The sequence below is a fragment of the Myotis davidii genome, unplaced genomic scaffold (genome assembly GCF_000327345.1).
Source record: "Myotis davidii unplaced genomic scaffold, ASM32734v1 scaffold13, whole genome shotgun sequence".
NCBI lineage: Eukaryota > Metazoa > Chordata > Mammalia > Chiroptera > Vespertilionidae > Myotis > Myotis davidii.
The window spans coordinates 2,143,109-2,156,583 of record NW_006286243.1 but is presented as its reverse complement, the minus strand read 5'-3'; the positions used below and the strand labels follow the sequence as shown (position 1 = coordinate 2,156,583).

The 13,475-nt window shown below is 41.4% G+C and overlaps 1 protein-coding gene across 1 annotated transcript in view; it reads left to right on the top strand.

Moving 5' to 3' along the window:
- FGD6 (FYVE, RhoGEF and PH domain containing 6) overlaps window positions 1-13,475 on the top strand; it is a 132,861-nt gene that overhangs the window by 105,604 nt on the left and 13,782 nt on the right. The window contains 6 exon segments of the mRNA XM_015559945.1: window positions 212-262; window positions 3,782-3,840; window positions 3,921-3,992; window positions 4,696-4,764; window positions 5,541-5,624; window positions 7,143-7,222. Of these exon segments, the coding sequence (XP_015415431.1) occupies window positions 212-262; window positions 3,782-3,840; window positions 3,921-3,992; window positions 4,696-4,764; window positions 5,541-5,624; window positions 7,143-7,222 (415 nt within the window).

Below are 13,475 nucleotides of genomic sequence, written 5' to 3'. Positions count from 1 at the left end.
GACCTCTGAGGCTCTTTTCTGCTCTCATTCTGTGTCCTGATTTCAAATTGTTCTTAGGGCTTTATCCTTTCACACTTTAGAAAGTTAGCACAAATTGGACTAGCATGTGTCTTAACCAACAAGAATGACTGACATATTTAATAGAAAAGACAAGTGTTTTTCACCTTACTGCTTTATTGCACTAAATACTATCATTTTTTTCCATTTCTAGATTATTTGAAAAATCTTTTAGAAGATTCTGGAGATTACAGAAACACTCAAGGTAAAAACTTTTTTTTTTAAGGTAAAAACTTTTGTGGTCTTATATATTGTAGAAGTTTTTATATTATGTTTTATTTGGACTGAGAAATTAAAAATATAACAAAACTCTGTTTTATTTATAAGAAGCCTTTTCTTTTTTTCAAAACGCTATTTGGGGCAGGTTAAAATAGAACTAGATAAAGTGGTACAGTGGAGCTGGATGTGGGTAATAGATAATTTAGGGACAAGCGTGGCCCAGGGTGAGCTGGCCATGGGAGCCAGCCGCCTGAGAGTCACCCAACATGCTGGGTCAGGGAGCTCCATCCTCCTGTGTTAGTCACCCTTGCCAGATGTCAGTTCTCCTCCTCTAGATGCCCACTGCTTTCAAAGCAGGCCTTGAACCAGTTAATCTGCATTTAAAATTGTGAGTTCACGAGGTGACCAAACTACACAAATCAGGGATAACATCAAAAATAGCATGTAGTTCTAGACTGTTTAATGATGGGCATTAGCCTTACCCCATCATGCCCAGTGGTACTTAAGTGGAGTGGTCCATTACAGTACAATGGACTCATTGATGTTCATGGGATAATCCATAGTGTGTGTATGTATGTGTTTCTCTCTTACACACAAACACACACGGGATTATTTCTGTTACTTCTGGTGTTTCTTTCTGTTTATCCCCATTACTTTCAAATGTCATAGATATAGCCCTCGTTCTGATCGGCAGAAACACATTAAGCAAGTCCATGTCCATCCCATTACTTTTATGAATTTTTATCATATTCCTGTGTTATCCTTTATATTTTCCGATTATAAAACCATTTTGTAGAGATTCTTATTCATTCTCTTAATTGTTTTACTTCTCCTTCTCTAACATCTTTTATTTGCAAGTGTTATGCTTTTAAAGGTGCTTTTTTTTTTTAAAGGAAAAGTTTGGGGTGGGAAATATGACATGCGTCCTGCATTCAGTGAACATACCTAGTTGAAGAAAAAAGCCTGCCCAGCAGACAAAGAAAGAGTAGATAGCTGTAAATTTAGGATGCACTAAACAGTACAGAATCCTTTGAAAGAGGGAGAAAAGTGTGAAGGTTGAAGAGGCAGAGCTCTGCGCAGAGAGAAGTGGGGCCGGAGAGGAGTTGGGTAGGCAGAGCAAGGATGGGCATTCCAGATCGGAATCTCCCTCATGAAAATAAAAATTTTAAACAGATCTTAACAAATAGGGTCTCAAGAAAACATCTCTTCCAGGGCCTCTGCCCTCAAAGACAGTGAATTATTAGCTCCATTCTACAGATAAAGCAAATATAGGGCCAGAGATTAAAGAGCTTGTTTAAAGGAAAATTGCACACTTGAGCAAAAACTGAATTAGAATAAGCAGTGAATAGTGAAGTGCACTGTATGGCCAGGTGCACCGCAGTAAAGTGGTGAGCAGTTGTAAATGAGGTTGCCAAGGATGAGGGGAAATGCGACAGATATACCTCTGGAAGGCAGGCAGAGGAGTTAAAGTGACAGAGTCACCAAGCCCTCTTAAAGGGATGACCTGGGGAGTAGAATTACAGACTGGGTGAGAGAATGCAGAGTTTGGAATTCAGGTGACCAGACAACAACAGCTTTATCCTTTCATCCAAAAGCTTCTCTCCCTGCCCACTTGTCCTTTAAGCAGCCAGAAAGCAGGGGGTGTGCCCAGGACCATCTCCTGAATAGCTGGCGTGATGAGTGCCAGGTGCAATACAGTATGATTTATGGTCGGGGGGGAGAGGGCGGGGGAATACTGCTTTCCTTTAATAATGGTGATAGTAATGAGTTTGTATCTAAAGAATATAGGAACCCCCAGGATTGATACCAGAAAGAGAATCTCTTGGTAGGTTATAGTAGTTGGACCAAAATCCTCACCCCCTTTCCAATAATTGATCTTTTGTGTATTTTTTTTAATTGTCCTTTTGTTGTTGATTACTGTTCCCGCTACACCAGCCTCAGGAGGGCATATTCCCTTTTTAACACTACCAGTTTTTCTCAGTGGGAGTCCTACTGTTACATTGTCTGGAATAACCTTTGTGTGGGTTTCTAATTAGGAGTACAGAATGTTTAGCATCCCTGGCTCCTACCCACTAAAGGCTAGAGGACCTTCCCAGTCATGTGACAACCAAAAATTGTCCTTACACATGTCCAAATGTCCCATGAGGAACACTACTGTCTTGGGTTGAGAACAACTGTAGCCCCAAAGGAGATAAAGTTCAGACTTCTTTTTATAGCTAGTTGCAAAACTAATAAGACTGGAGCAGTCAAAGTCACTTTGCTAACGACAAGGGGTTAATAAAAAGAATGAAATACAAATGAAGCTAAGTAACAAAGTAATGCATGAAATTTCCTAAAGTCTAATATGCTTGCATGTGACATTTTCCCCTCTTGGGATCAGACTAAGAGAAGGCAGCTGAGCCCTAGCTAGTTTGGATCAGTGGATAGAACGTTGGCCTGCAGACTGAAGGGTCCCGGGTTCAATTCGGTCAAGGGCACATGGCCGGGTTGCAGGCTTGATCCCCAGTAGGGGGCATGCAGGAGGCAGCCAATGAATGATTCTCTCTCATGATTGATGGTCTCTCTCTCTCCCTCCCTCTCTCCCTCCTTCCCTCCCTCTCTGAAATCAATAAAAATATATTAAAAAAAGAAAAAAGAAGGGAGCTGAGCCCTGACCCTCTTACATAATTGCTTTCTGGTTTCCTGTCCCAGGATCCCTCACTCCCAAGGCAGTCTACACTGGAATGGTCCTTAGCTTCCAGGTGAAATCCTATCTGTATCCTTGTAAACTTTAAGAGGATAATCAAGTTTCAGCACAAAACAACACTGACATTCATACATTAATACACATGGTATATCATGTCTGTCTTTTTAAAAAAATATATTTTTATTGATTTCAGAGAGAAAGGGAGAGATAGAAACAACAATGATGAGAGAGAAACATTGATCAGCTGCCTCCTGCACGCCCCCTACTGGGGACTGAGCCTGCAACCTAGGAATGTTCCTTGACCGGAATTGAACCCAGAACCCTTCACTCTGCAGGCCAACACTGTATCCACTGAACCAAACCAGCTAGGGCGGTATATCATGTTTCTTAAGACCAGTGGTTCTCAACCTTCCTAATGCCGCAACCCTTTAATACAGTTCCTCATGTTGTGGTGACCCCCAATTTCATTGTTACAAATTGAACATAATTAAATCATGGTGATTAATCACAAAATGTAATTATATATGTGTTTTCTGATGGTCTTAGGCGACCCCTGTGAAAGGGTCGTTCAACCCCCAAAGGGGTTGCGACCCACAGGTTGAGAACCGCTGCTTTAGACTCTCTGGTTCATTTTTTTCCTCTCAAGTTCTCTATTTTGCCTGTTCCATGCCCTCATCATCCATACTTTTGCCTATTCTCAGTTATTCAAGATCCTGTAGCAGTTGGTTGCTGTAAACTAGCCATCTTGTGGCCTGGAATTGCTTCATGTTGCAATTCATTGGTAATGACCAAATGCCCCTCTGTTCCTACATATTTTAGATGCCCTTGCTGTTGTTATAGAGGTAGCCAACCACGCCAATGACACCATGAAGCAAGGAGTAAGTATCTGATTTCAGTGGCTGTGTACTATTGAACCTGGGAGCCAGGCCTTCATATGCTCTGCGTTCTCTTTCTGTAGGACAACTTCCAAAAACTTATGCAAATTCAGTACAGCTTAAATGGACACCATGAAATCGTGCAGCCTGGACGGGTGAGCGTTTAAGACTATCTTAGGCAAATTTAATCTAATGCTTTTAGGCACAGTTTGTAATTACTTTTCATTTCAGTTATGAAAATAGATTATTTGTTATTGTTACTCTTCATTGACCCAGTTTGGGTCAACTAAGTTCATTCTACCCATCTAAACATTCATGACTTAAGTCACTTAAGAAGTCCGATTCAATTAGGAAAATGGCAAGGGACCCCACAGAGTCTCTGATTGAATAGGATCATTTTATTGTGTAATACTAGCTGACCTCATTCAACTTTAAAGACAATTTCATTAAAATCTTTCATGTCAGAGAGGATTATGAGGGGAAGGAGAAAATTGGTATTTTGTTGCTGCTAATAGAGCACAAAAATGGCCTAGGGAATGAATTCAGGGAAATTACAAAATGCAATTGTCAGGATGTTGGCTATGCCTTGGGATAAAGTACACACTGGGTCAATTACATTTCAGACCACATAGTACCCCTGGGGCCAATATTGGATTTATAAAACTACAGCCTTGTCCAATTCCTAAATGACTTAGAGGGTTTAGAAAGAAACCATGACTTTAAAAAGTCACAAGGAAAATAATGTCCGCCCAGCTCCCAGAGAAAAAAATCTGGGGAGAGAAAGTTGAAAAGGAAATTATATGTATATTGTTGTGTTATGATGGTAGGACTAAATGGGTGTTTGTTTGGATGAATCAGGTTTTTCTCAAAGAAGGAACTCTGATGAAGCTGTCTCGGAAAGACATGCAGCCCCGAGTGTTCTTCCTGGTAAGTGGCTGTGTGTGTTCCTGATGGTCCCCAGGAAGGCATAATTGCTTAATCAAAGGAGACATTTGTACATTAGCACATTCAAATAGCAGTTTCAGTGGGATCTGTGACTGACTGTATGCTCCTTTGCGTTTCAAGTATAGGAAACAAAGATGCATAACCAGAAAACTATTTTCTTTTTGAATTTAGTTTATTTCATTTTTAATTTGGAAAAATTGATTCAATTGATTATTTAGGCGGATTATAATGCCTTAGTGGGATTTAGCATTCAAAAACCATTAAATCTGTCTACAGAATGGAAAGAAAGCACATTTTTTCACAATTGCCTTTTTAATAATATTTTAATAGAACATTCTGGGTGGTTTTAGTTTCTGTAAGCAGAATGTAAGTTTTATGCAGAGAGCTTTTATTTTATTGCGACTATATTTTATTGATTTTTTTACAGAGAGGAAGGGAGAGGGATACTTAGAAACATCGATGAGAGAGAAATATCGATCAGCTGCCTCCTGCACACTCCCTACTGGGGATGTGCCTGCAACCAAGGTACATGCCCTTGACTAGACTCAAACCTGGGACCCTTGAGTTCACAGGCTGATGCTCTATCCACTGAGCCAAACCGGTTAGGGCGAGAGAGAGCTTTTAAAGAAGTAATAATATTAGCTTTTAAAGAGCTAATAAAGAAGTAATGTTTTTTCCTTTATTTCTGTGTCTTATCAATAACTTTGTAGATGAAATTTGTTCTTTTACTTTATCCTATGAAATGTTTCTACTTTCAGTTTAATGATGCCCTATTGTATACAACACCAGTACAGTCTGGGATGTATAAACTGAACAACATGCTCTCATTGGCTGGAATGAAGGTTGGTGCATCTGTTGGAAGGTTTTGTTTTAACCTAAATATATTTAGAGAAAATTCCCTGAGATAATTATCTTTAACTTTTTCTTCTCCATGTATTACTGTCCATGTATTCATTCAATCATTCATGTCGTCATTTGTTCACTCATACATTAATTTATTCATAACATATTTATTGAGAATGACTATAGACAACATGGCAATAGGTTTGGCGGAAAATATAAAGATAAATGGAAGCACGATTCTTTCTGTCTCTGCCCCTATGCCAATCTCCCCAGGGGCTTAGCAACTAGTAGGGAGGATAATACACTATGCATAAACACTTATAAATTAGACAGTAATTAATATCACCATAAAGGCACAGTTAAAGTTTTTGGTTCGGAGTGCAGCTTTTGTTGGGACATGGTGAAGGTATTGATGGCAGCTAGGAAAGAGGGAGAATTGGGGAAGTCTTTTTGGAGGAAGAACCAAGAATAGGTCACATTTGGCCATGCTAAGATGTGGGGAAAGGCATTCCAGGTACAGGGAATAGTGTGAGCAAAGGCCTAAAGGTGGGAAAGTTGGGCCTTTGTGTACATAGGTATTTATTTTAATTTTATTTAAATATATATTTTTATTTATTAAGGTATTATATATGTGTCCTTATCCCCCCATTGTTCCCCCGCCCGCCCTCCGCTCAAGCCTTCACCCCCCTAGTGTCTGTGTCCATTGGTTATGCTTATATGCATGCATACAAAGTTCTCTGGTTGATCTCCCTTCCTTTCCCACACGCTCCCCTGCCTTCCCTTGACAGTCTGATTAATGATTCTCTGTCTCTGTTTTTGTTCATCAGTTTATGTTGTTCCATAAATGAGTGAGACCATGTGATATTTATCTTTCTCCAACTGACTTATTTCGCTTAGCATAATGTTCTCCAGGTCCATCCATGCTGTTGCAAATGGTAGGAGTTCCTTCCTTTTTACAGCAGTGTAGTATTTCATTGTGTAGTTGTATCAGTTTTTTAATCAGAGAGATAGAAACATCAATGATCAGAGAGAATCATTGATCAGCTGCCTCCTGCACCGCCCCAGACTGGGGATCAAGCAAGCAACCCAAGCAAGCAACCGGGACGTGTGCCCTGGCCGGGAGTGGAACCGTGACCTCCAGGTTCATAGTTCAATGCTCAACCACTGAGCCACACTAGTTGGGTTTCTGCCCAGTTGGGGCACATGCCTGGGTTGTGGGCTCAATCCCCAGTGTGGGGTGAGCAGGAGGCAGTGATTCTTTCTCATCATTGATGTTTCTCCCTCTCTCTCCCTCTCCCTTCTTCTCTGAAATCAATAAAAACATATTTTAAAAAAATAAAAATAAATTCATTTGTAGCAGAGAGTAGGTGAGGGAAAGCAGTGATAGATAAAGCTGGAAATAAACGAAGTTTGGTGGTGGATGTCAGCATCTAGGTCACTGGGCAATTTTAACTGTGCTTCAAAGATGAGATTTTTCAATAAGATGAATTTACTCAAATTGTTTTGCTTTCTTCCAGGTAAAAAAACCTACCCAAGAAGCGTATCAGAATGAACTACAGATTGAGAGTGTAGAACGTTCCTTCATTCTCTCAGCCAGGTAAGTTTAAAAACTCATAGATGAGCATTTGCCAGTATTATAGGGTCAGCCATCTCCAGCCTTTTTTTATATTTAAGTTAACTACTAGACTTATCTTTTCCCCCCTTCTTTTCTTTCTGAATACCATGCAGGTATCTCGTGGTTATACCATGTGGATAAAATATCTGAGAGTGAACGAATGCAACGAAGTGCTAGAAGCACACAGATAAAAATGTTCCTCTGAGTAGAATAATAATGCTGAAAAATGCTTTGCTGATCATTTTTTAAAGTGAATATTTCAACACATTTTTAAAAACAAAGAAGGTGAAGGGATTAGCCAAAAAATATATATGCATAACCCATAGACACAGACCACAGTGTGTAGATGGCCAGAAGGAAGGAGGGATCAAATGCAGTAGGGAGGTGGGCAAGGGGGGAGGAAATGAGGATGTCTGTAATGGTGTCAACAATAAAAACAAAGTAAAAATAAATAAATAAATTAATTAATTAATAAAAACATCTAGTGCTTTGAATCTTTTACTAGAAGTTTTCATCTAACATTGAGAGGACATAAATCTACGAGATAGGTGTCATCTCACTAAAGATGAGGAAGACTAAGTTACAGAGAAGTTGAGTTTCTATCTTAAGGATACATAACTGGCAAAGTCACAATACAAATAGAAGTTTTTTGCTTTAAAATCTGTTGTTATTTATGATACCACATTGCCTTAACTAGAACCTTCAGTGCTTATGTATAAGTAAAGCTGTAATACCATCTACACTAATAAAAGACAAACATGCAAATTGACCATACCTTCGCTATGCCTTAAGCCATGCCCACCAGCCAGAGTGACTATATGCAAATTAACCCAACCAACATGGCGGCCAGCAGCCATGGAGCTGGAGCAAGCAGGAGGCTTGGTTGCCCCAATGATGGAGGAAGCCAAGCTTTCCATCTGCCACAGCTGGCTCTGAGCTCCACTTAAAGCAACAAAGTTTCAATTATAGAAGGTAAATAAATCCCAGAATTAAAAAAAAAAAAGAAACAAAGGAGAGGCTGGGAGCTTCTGTCACGGGCAGGAGTGGGGGGGTGGTTTGGCCAGCCTAAAAACGGCCCTCAGCCCCTCATCCAGGCTGGCCAGGCACCCCAGCAGGACCCCCACCCTGATCCAGGACACCCTTCAGGGCAAACCGGCCAGCCCCCATCCATGTACCAGGCCTCTATCCTATATAATAAAAGGGTAATATACAAACTGACTCTAACAGCAGAATGACTGGGAATGACTGGTCACTATGACACACACTGACCATCGGGGGCAGACGCTCAACGCAGGAGCTTCCCCCTGGTGGTCAGTGTGCTCCCACAGAGGGAGCTCTGCTCAGCCACAAGCCAGGCTGACAGCTGCGAGTACAGCGGTGGTGGTGGGAGCCTCTCCCGCCTCCTCAGCAGCACTAAGGATGTCCGACTGCAGCTTAGGCCTTGCCAGTGGACATCCCCCAAGGGCTCCCGGCCTGCCAGAGGAATGTCTGATTGCCAGCTTAGGCCCAATCCCCCGGGGAGCGGGCCTAACTCAGCAGGTGGTCATCCCCCGAGGGGTCCCAGACTGCGAGAGGACACAGGCTGGGCTGAGGAACCCCTTACCCCGCCCCCCAAGTGCACAAATTTTTGTGCACTGGGCCTCTAGTATGTAAATAAAGTCCTAAAGAAAACCTGAAGCTATATAAACATAAATATACATTGTTGAGTATTGGCCAAATGGCAGAAGTGGGCGTTTGGCAGGATTTGACAGGTGAAGAGAGAGATAGCAGCCACAGTGTGCTCTACTGCTGGATCTGGACAGTGAGTCTGGGCGGCTCTTAGACCAACCTTTGATTGTAATAAAGTGGTAGCAAATACTTTAGTAGCATTTACGCTGTACCAGGCACTATCCTAAGCACTTTCTGTGCATTAATTCATTAAATCTTCACAACAACCTTCAAGGTAAGTGATGACTATTACAGCCCTTTAATGGTGAGAAAAGCCACCCAGCTATCAGGTTATAAGGGCCAGGATTTGGACCCAGGCAGCCTGCTCACAGCTGTGTCCAAATCACTGAAATCAGTTAGGGTCTTAGTAGCACCTTGAGTCGTAATGGAACATTTGTTTTTCTGTATTAGACATGGTTGTAAAGGTTTTATATTTATTTTCTCTTTTAATTTCTATGATAACTAGTGGAGTTTGTATTGTCTTGACCTTCCATATAAGGAAAATGGAGCCTGAAAATATGTCCAAGTTCACATAACTAGTAAGCAGTGGACTAAAATTTGAACCTAGGTGTATCTGACACTAAATTTATGCTTTTAACCATAATATTGCCTATGTCCACATGTCAAGGACTCAGACCAAAATCAGAGGAGCACAAGAGCAGCTAGCTCCCTAAGTCATGTCACTTTTCTGAAAGGGAATGGCCACTGCTGCCGGACACCAGATCTCAGGATGACAGGAGAAGTTAAATACCTGTTTTCAGAATTTGTCAGATGCTTCCCAATTTCAGCCTGCGCTGTGGCCTTCTCTCCCCACCACCACCCTTCCTCCCTCTAACCAACCTACCTTCCCTCCCTCTCCTCTTCTCCTTTCCCTCCCCTCCCCTCCGCTCCTTCCCTCCCTCCCTTATTTTTTTGAGTTTGAGCAAAAGTGCAAAGAACATCAAGTCCCAGTATATCAGACTCCTTGCAAATACTTAAGCTTGGTTCTTAAAATCAAGAAAGTAATTTTCAAAAATCTGAAGAGGAAATGCCCATAGGAAACTCAAAAAAAAATTTTTTTTAAATGCTTTATCATCTTATTTTTTTTTAAATATATTTTATTGATTTTTTTACAGAGAGGAAGGGAGAGGGATAGAGAGTTAGAAACATCGATGAGAGAGAAACATCGACCAGCTGCCTCCTGCACACCTCCCACTGGGGATGTGCCCGCAACCCAGGTACATGCCCCTGACCGGAATCGAACCCGGGACCCTTCAGTCCGCAGGCCGACGCTCTATCCACTGAGCCAAACCGGTTTCGGCAGGAAACTCAAAATTTTAATTGTACTTAAGTTTTATAATAAAAATGTGCTTTGGTAAAAACAGAATTCTATTTTATTAAAGATTAAACAAATCAGGATGTAAATCTTTCTTCGGTTTTCTATCAGTAAATAACTGAATGTCCATGTTTTCCCAGATTGGCCTCCTAGACTTTAGGAAGGGCATTGGATTTTTCAATATGATGGAAAACCATCTGAGGGTTTTAAGCTAAAAACTGATCTGGTTTAATTTACATTTTTAAAAGAGCACACTGGCCACTTCGTAGAGGATAGACCACTGGAGACTGGAGTAGAAGTTGGAAGACCAGATAAGTGGTTGTAGATGACAGTGTCTTGGACCAGAGTGGTAAGAAGTGGTCAGAAGCAGGTATAGCCAATAGGATTGCTGATGGATTGAATGTGGGATATGCAGGAGAAATGATAAAAGTGGGAAGTTCTTGATAAAGGTGAAAAATAAGTCTCCAAGATAGGATTAGGGTGGCATGGAGGAAGGGAAATTAACACATAGTGAATACCCTTTCTGAATACCCCAACCACAATGAGGCAGGTACTATATAATATGTAAAAGGGGATTAGGAAGGTCTCTTGTGATCTGGTTCTTTTTTTTTTTTAAATATATTTTATTGAGTTTTTACAGAGAGGAAAGGAGAGAGACAGAGAGCTAGAAACATCGATGAGAGAGAAACATCGACCAGCCGCCCCCTGCACACTCCCCACTGGGGATGTGCCCGCAACCAAGGCACACGCCCCTGACCGGAATCAAACCTGGGACCCTTCAGTCCGCAGGCCGACGCTCTATCCACTGAGCCAAACCGGTTTCGGCGTGATCTGGTTCTTGTCTTCCTCACCAGCCTAATCTCCGTTCATCCGTCCTGTACTCACCCCCATGAAAGCCTGGCATGCTCACCAGCATGGATCTGCTTATGGTTCTCCATGCACACCATCCTACTTCACATCCTTCTGCCTTGCACAGGCTGCCTCCTCCTGAAGCTCATTACTTTGTTCAATAAATCATATGAGTCTCTGCCTTGAGCCAGGCATTGGGGATACAGTGGAGAATTAAAATGGCCCTTCTCTCCCGAAGCTTATAGTCCATTAGGGAAGACTCACAAATATTAACACAATCAGTAATTATGGTGATTAAGTAGTACACAGGAAGACTACCAGGAGCTATGAGGCGGTAAAACAAGGGACCTTGAACTAGATTTGGCAGAGAATGAGCAGTCAGGGTTAGCTTCCCTAAAGACCTGCTGTGTCTATTTCATTATGAAGGATGAATAGGAGTTGGATAGCTAGGCAAAGAGGAAAGGAAGAGGCTCCCGGTCATTGGGAACAGTACGTACTAAGGTGGAAAGGAGCGTGGCATATTCAAAGAACTGAAAGGCCAGTGTGACGTGAACATAGAGAATGAGAGAGGCCCAAGATAAGCCTGGAGAGAGGGAGGGAGGTTTCACAGAACCATCTTGTGGACTTGGGTCTTTAGCCTAAGAGCCACAGGAAGCCACTGAAAGGTTTATATAAAGGAATGGTGTGATCAGACTGGCATTTTAAAAGGGGTGTCTGGTTGCTGTGTGGAGAATGGCTTGGGAGGGGAACTAAAGGAGATGGCTAATTGGACATAAAGGTTGAGAAAGAGAGTGAGCATGAGCTCCAGATTGTCCATTGTACTGGGCAGTGGTTCCGTTCACTGTGACAGGGAATACAGAGAGGAGCAGCTTTGGAGGAGAGATCAGGAATTTAGTTTCAGATGTACACACTGAATGTGAGGTGCCTATGAATCATCAAAATAGAGCCATCAAGGAGACAGTTTATGTACGTATCTGAATGTCAGAAGGAAGCTGGACTAGATACATATATTTGGGAATCATCAACTTAGAGATGAGAACCAAAGCCAGGAGACCGAATGAAGGTGCACAGAGAGACTAAAGAGTTCCTTGTTAAACTCCTAGAATTCTTCCCAGCCTATCTTAGTCATCACCTCTGCAAAGTCTTCCCTGCTACCTACAGAAAGTAATTTACTACTTCTGTGTTCTTTATCTACCTAGTATTTATTATATCATATAGTAATTACTCGATTCTGTGTCTCACCTCAATTACATGGAAGCCCTTATAAGTGAGGTATATTCTTGTACTCAGTTTATGGCGTAGTAGCTGACGCTTAGTAAGTTTCCAGTAAATGTTACTCAGATGAATTCAATTGAAGCAATATGGCCTTTGGACCTTAGAGTAGCATGTCTAGTTACCACAAGTAATAAACGGTGTAACAAGGCCTAACTCATCAGCAAACCCTTCTATTGGAGCGTTTTTCCCCTTGGAACTTGATCTCAATCAATGGGAAAATTGTACTTATTAAATATAAATTTGCTTTCTGGTACTGTGCCCGTTCCAGTTCCAAATGTAACTGTTTTTTGATCCGAGGAAAATGCTGATTCTTTTGCTAACCATGTTGCAAAAGGAGAGCTAGAATGTCTGCACTCAATGCTGCAGCAAATGTGTGTAGTCTATGAGAAATGTGTTATCAAGAGCTGGTAAACATTGTTCTGGCAGAAACCCACACCAGAGAGGACAGCATATGTGATACGATTTACAGTCAAATCACATTCCACATGCTCTCAGAGCTCCAGAAAAATCAGATGGCAATTCTCAAATTAGCCATCTGCCTCTCTGCTTTCTGTTACCTCTTCCAGTGAAACAGTGGGAAGGGAGAGAGGAAGGGAGGGGTGGGAATATTTTATGAAAGTTTGCTTGGAAGCCTGAGTGTAATTTTTTATAGTATAGTTCTTCAGAGAACACGAATAGAGGCCAGAGATGACATTGTGGTGAAGGGTTCAACCCTTAGTCACACTTGGTCTGATACCAACCTATTTAGTATAGTCTGTCATCTAAAGCAAATTATCTAACATTTCGAATCCTCAGATTCCTTATCTGTAAATGGTGATGGTGAGTGGTGATGTTGGGATGAGGGTATGGGTAAGACCCAATATATATTTCATGGGGTAGCTTTGAGGAAAAGATATGATGACATTTGCAAAGCATTTAACACAGTTGACTGACATGTAGTAACTTAAATAAATGTCAGCTAGTTGTAGAAGAGTAGAGGTAACTGAGGCAGGTTTTTTTTGTGTGTAGTTTGTTTTTTTTTTTGAGAGAGAGAGAGAAAGAGAGAGAGAGAGAGAGAGAGAGAGAGAGAGAGAGAAACATCAATGATGA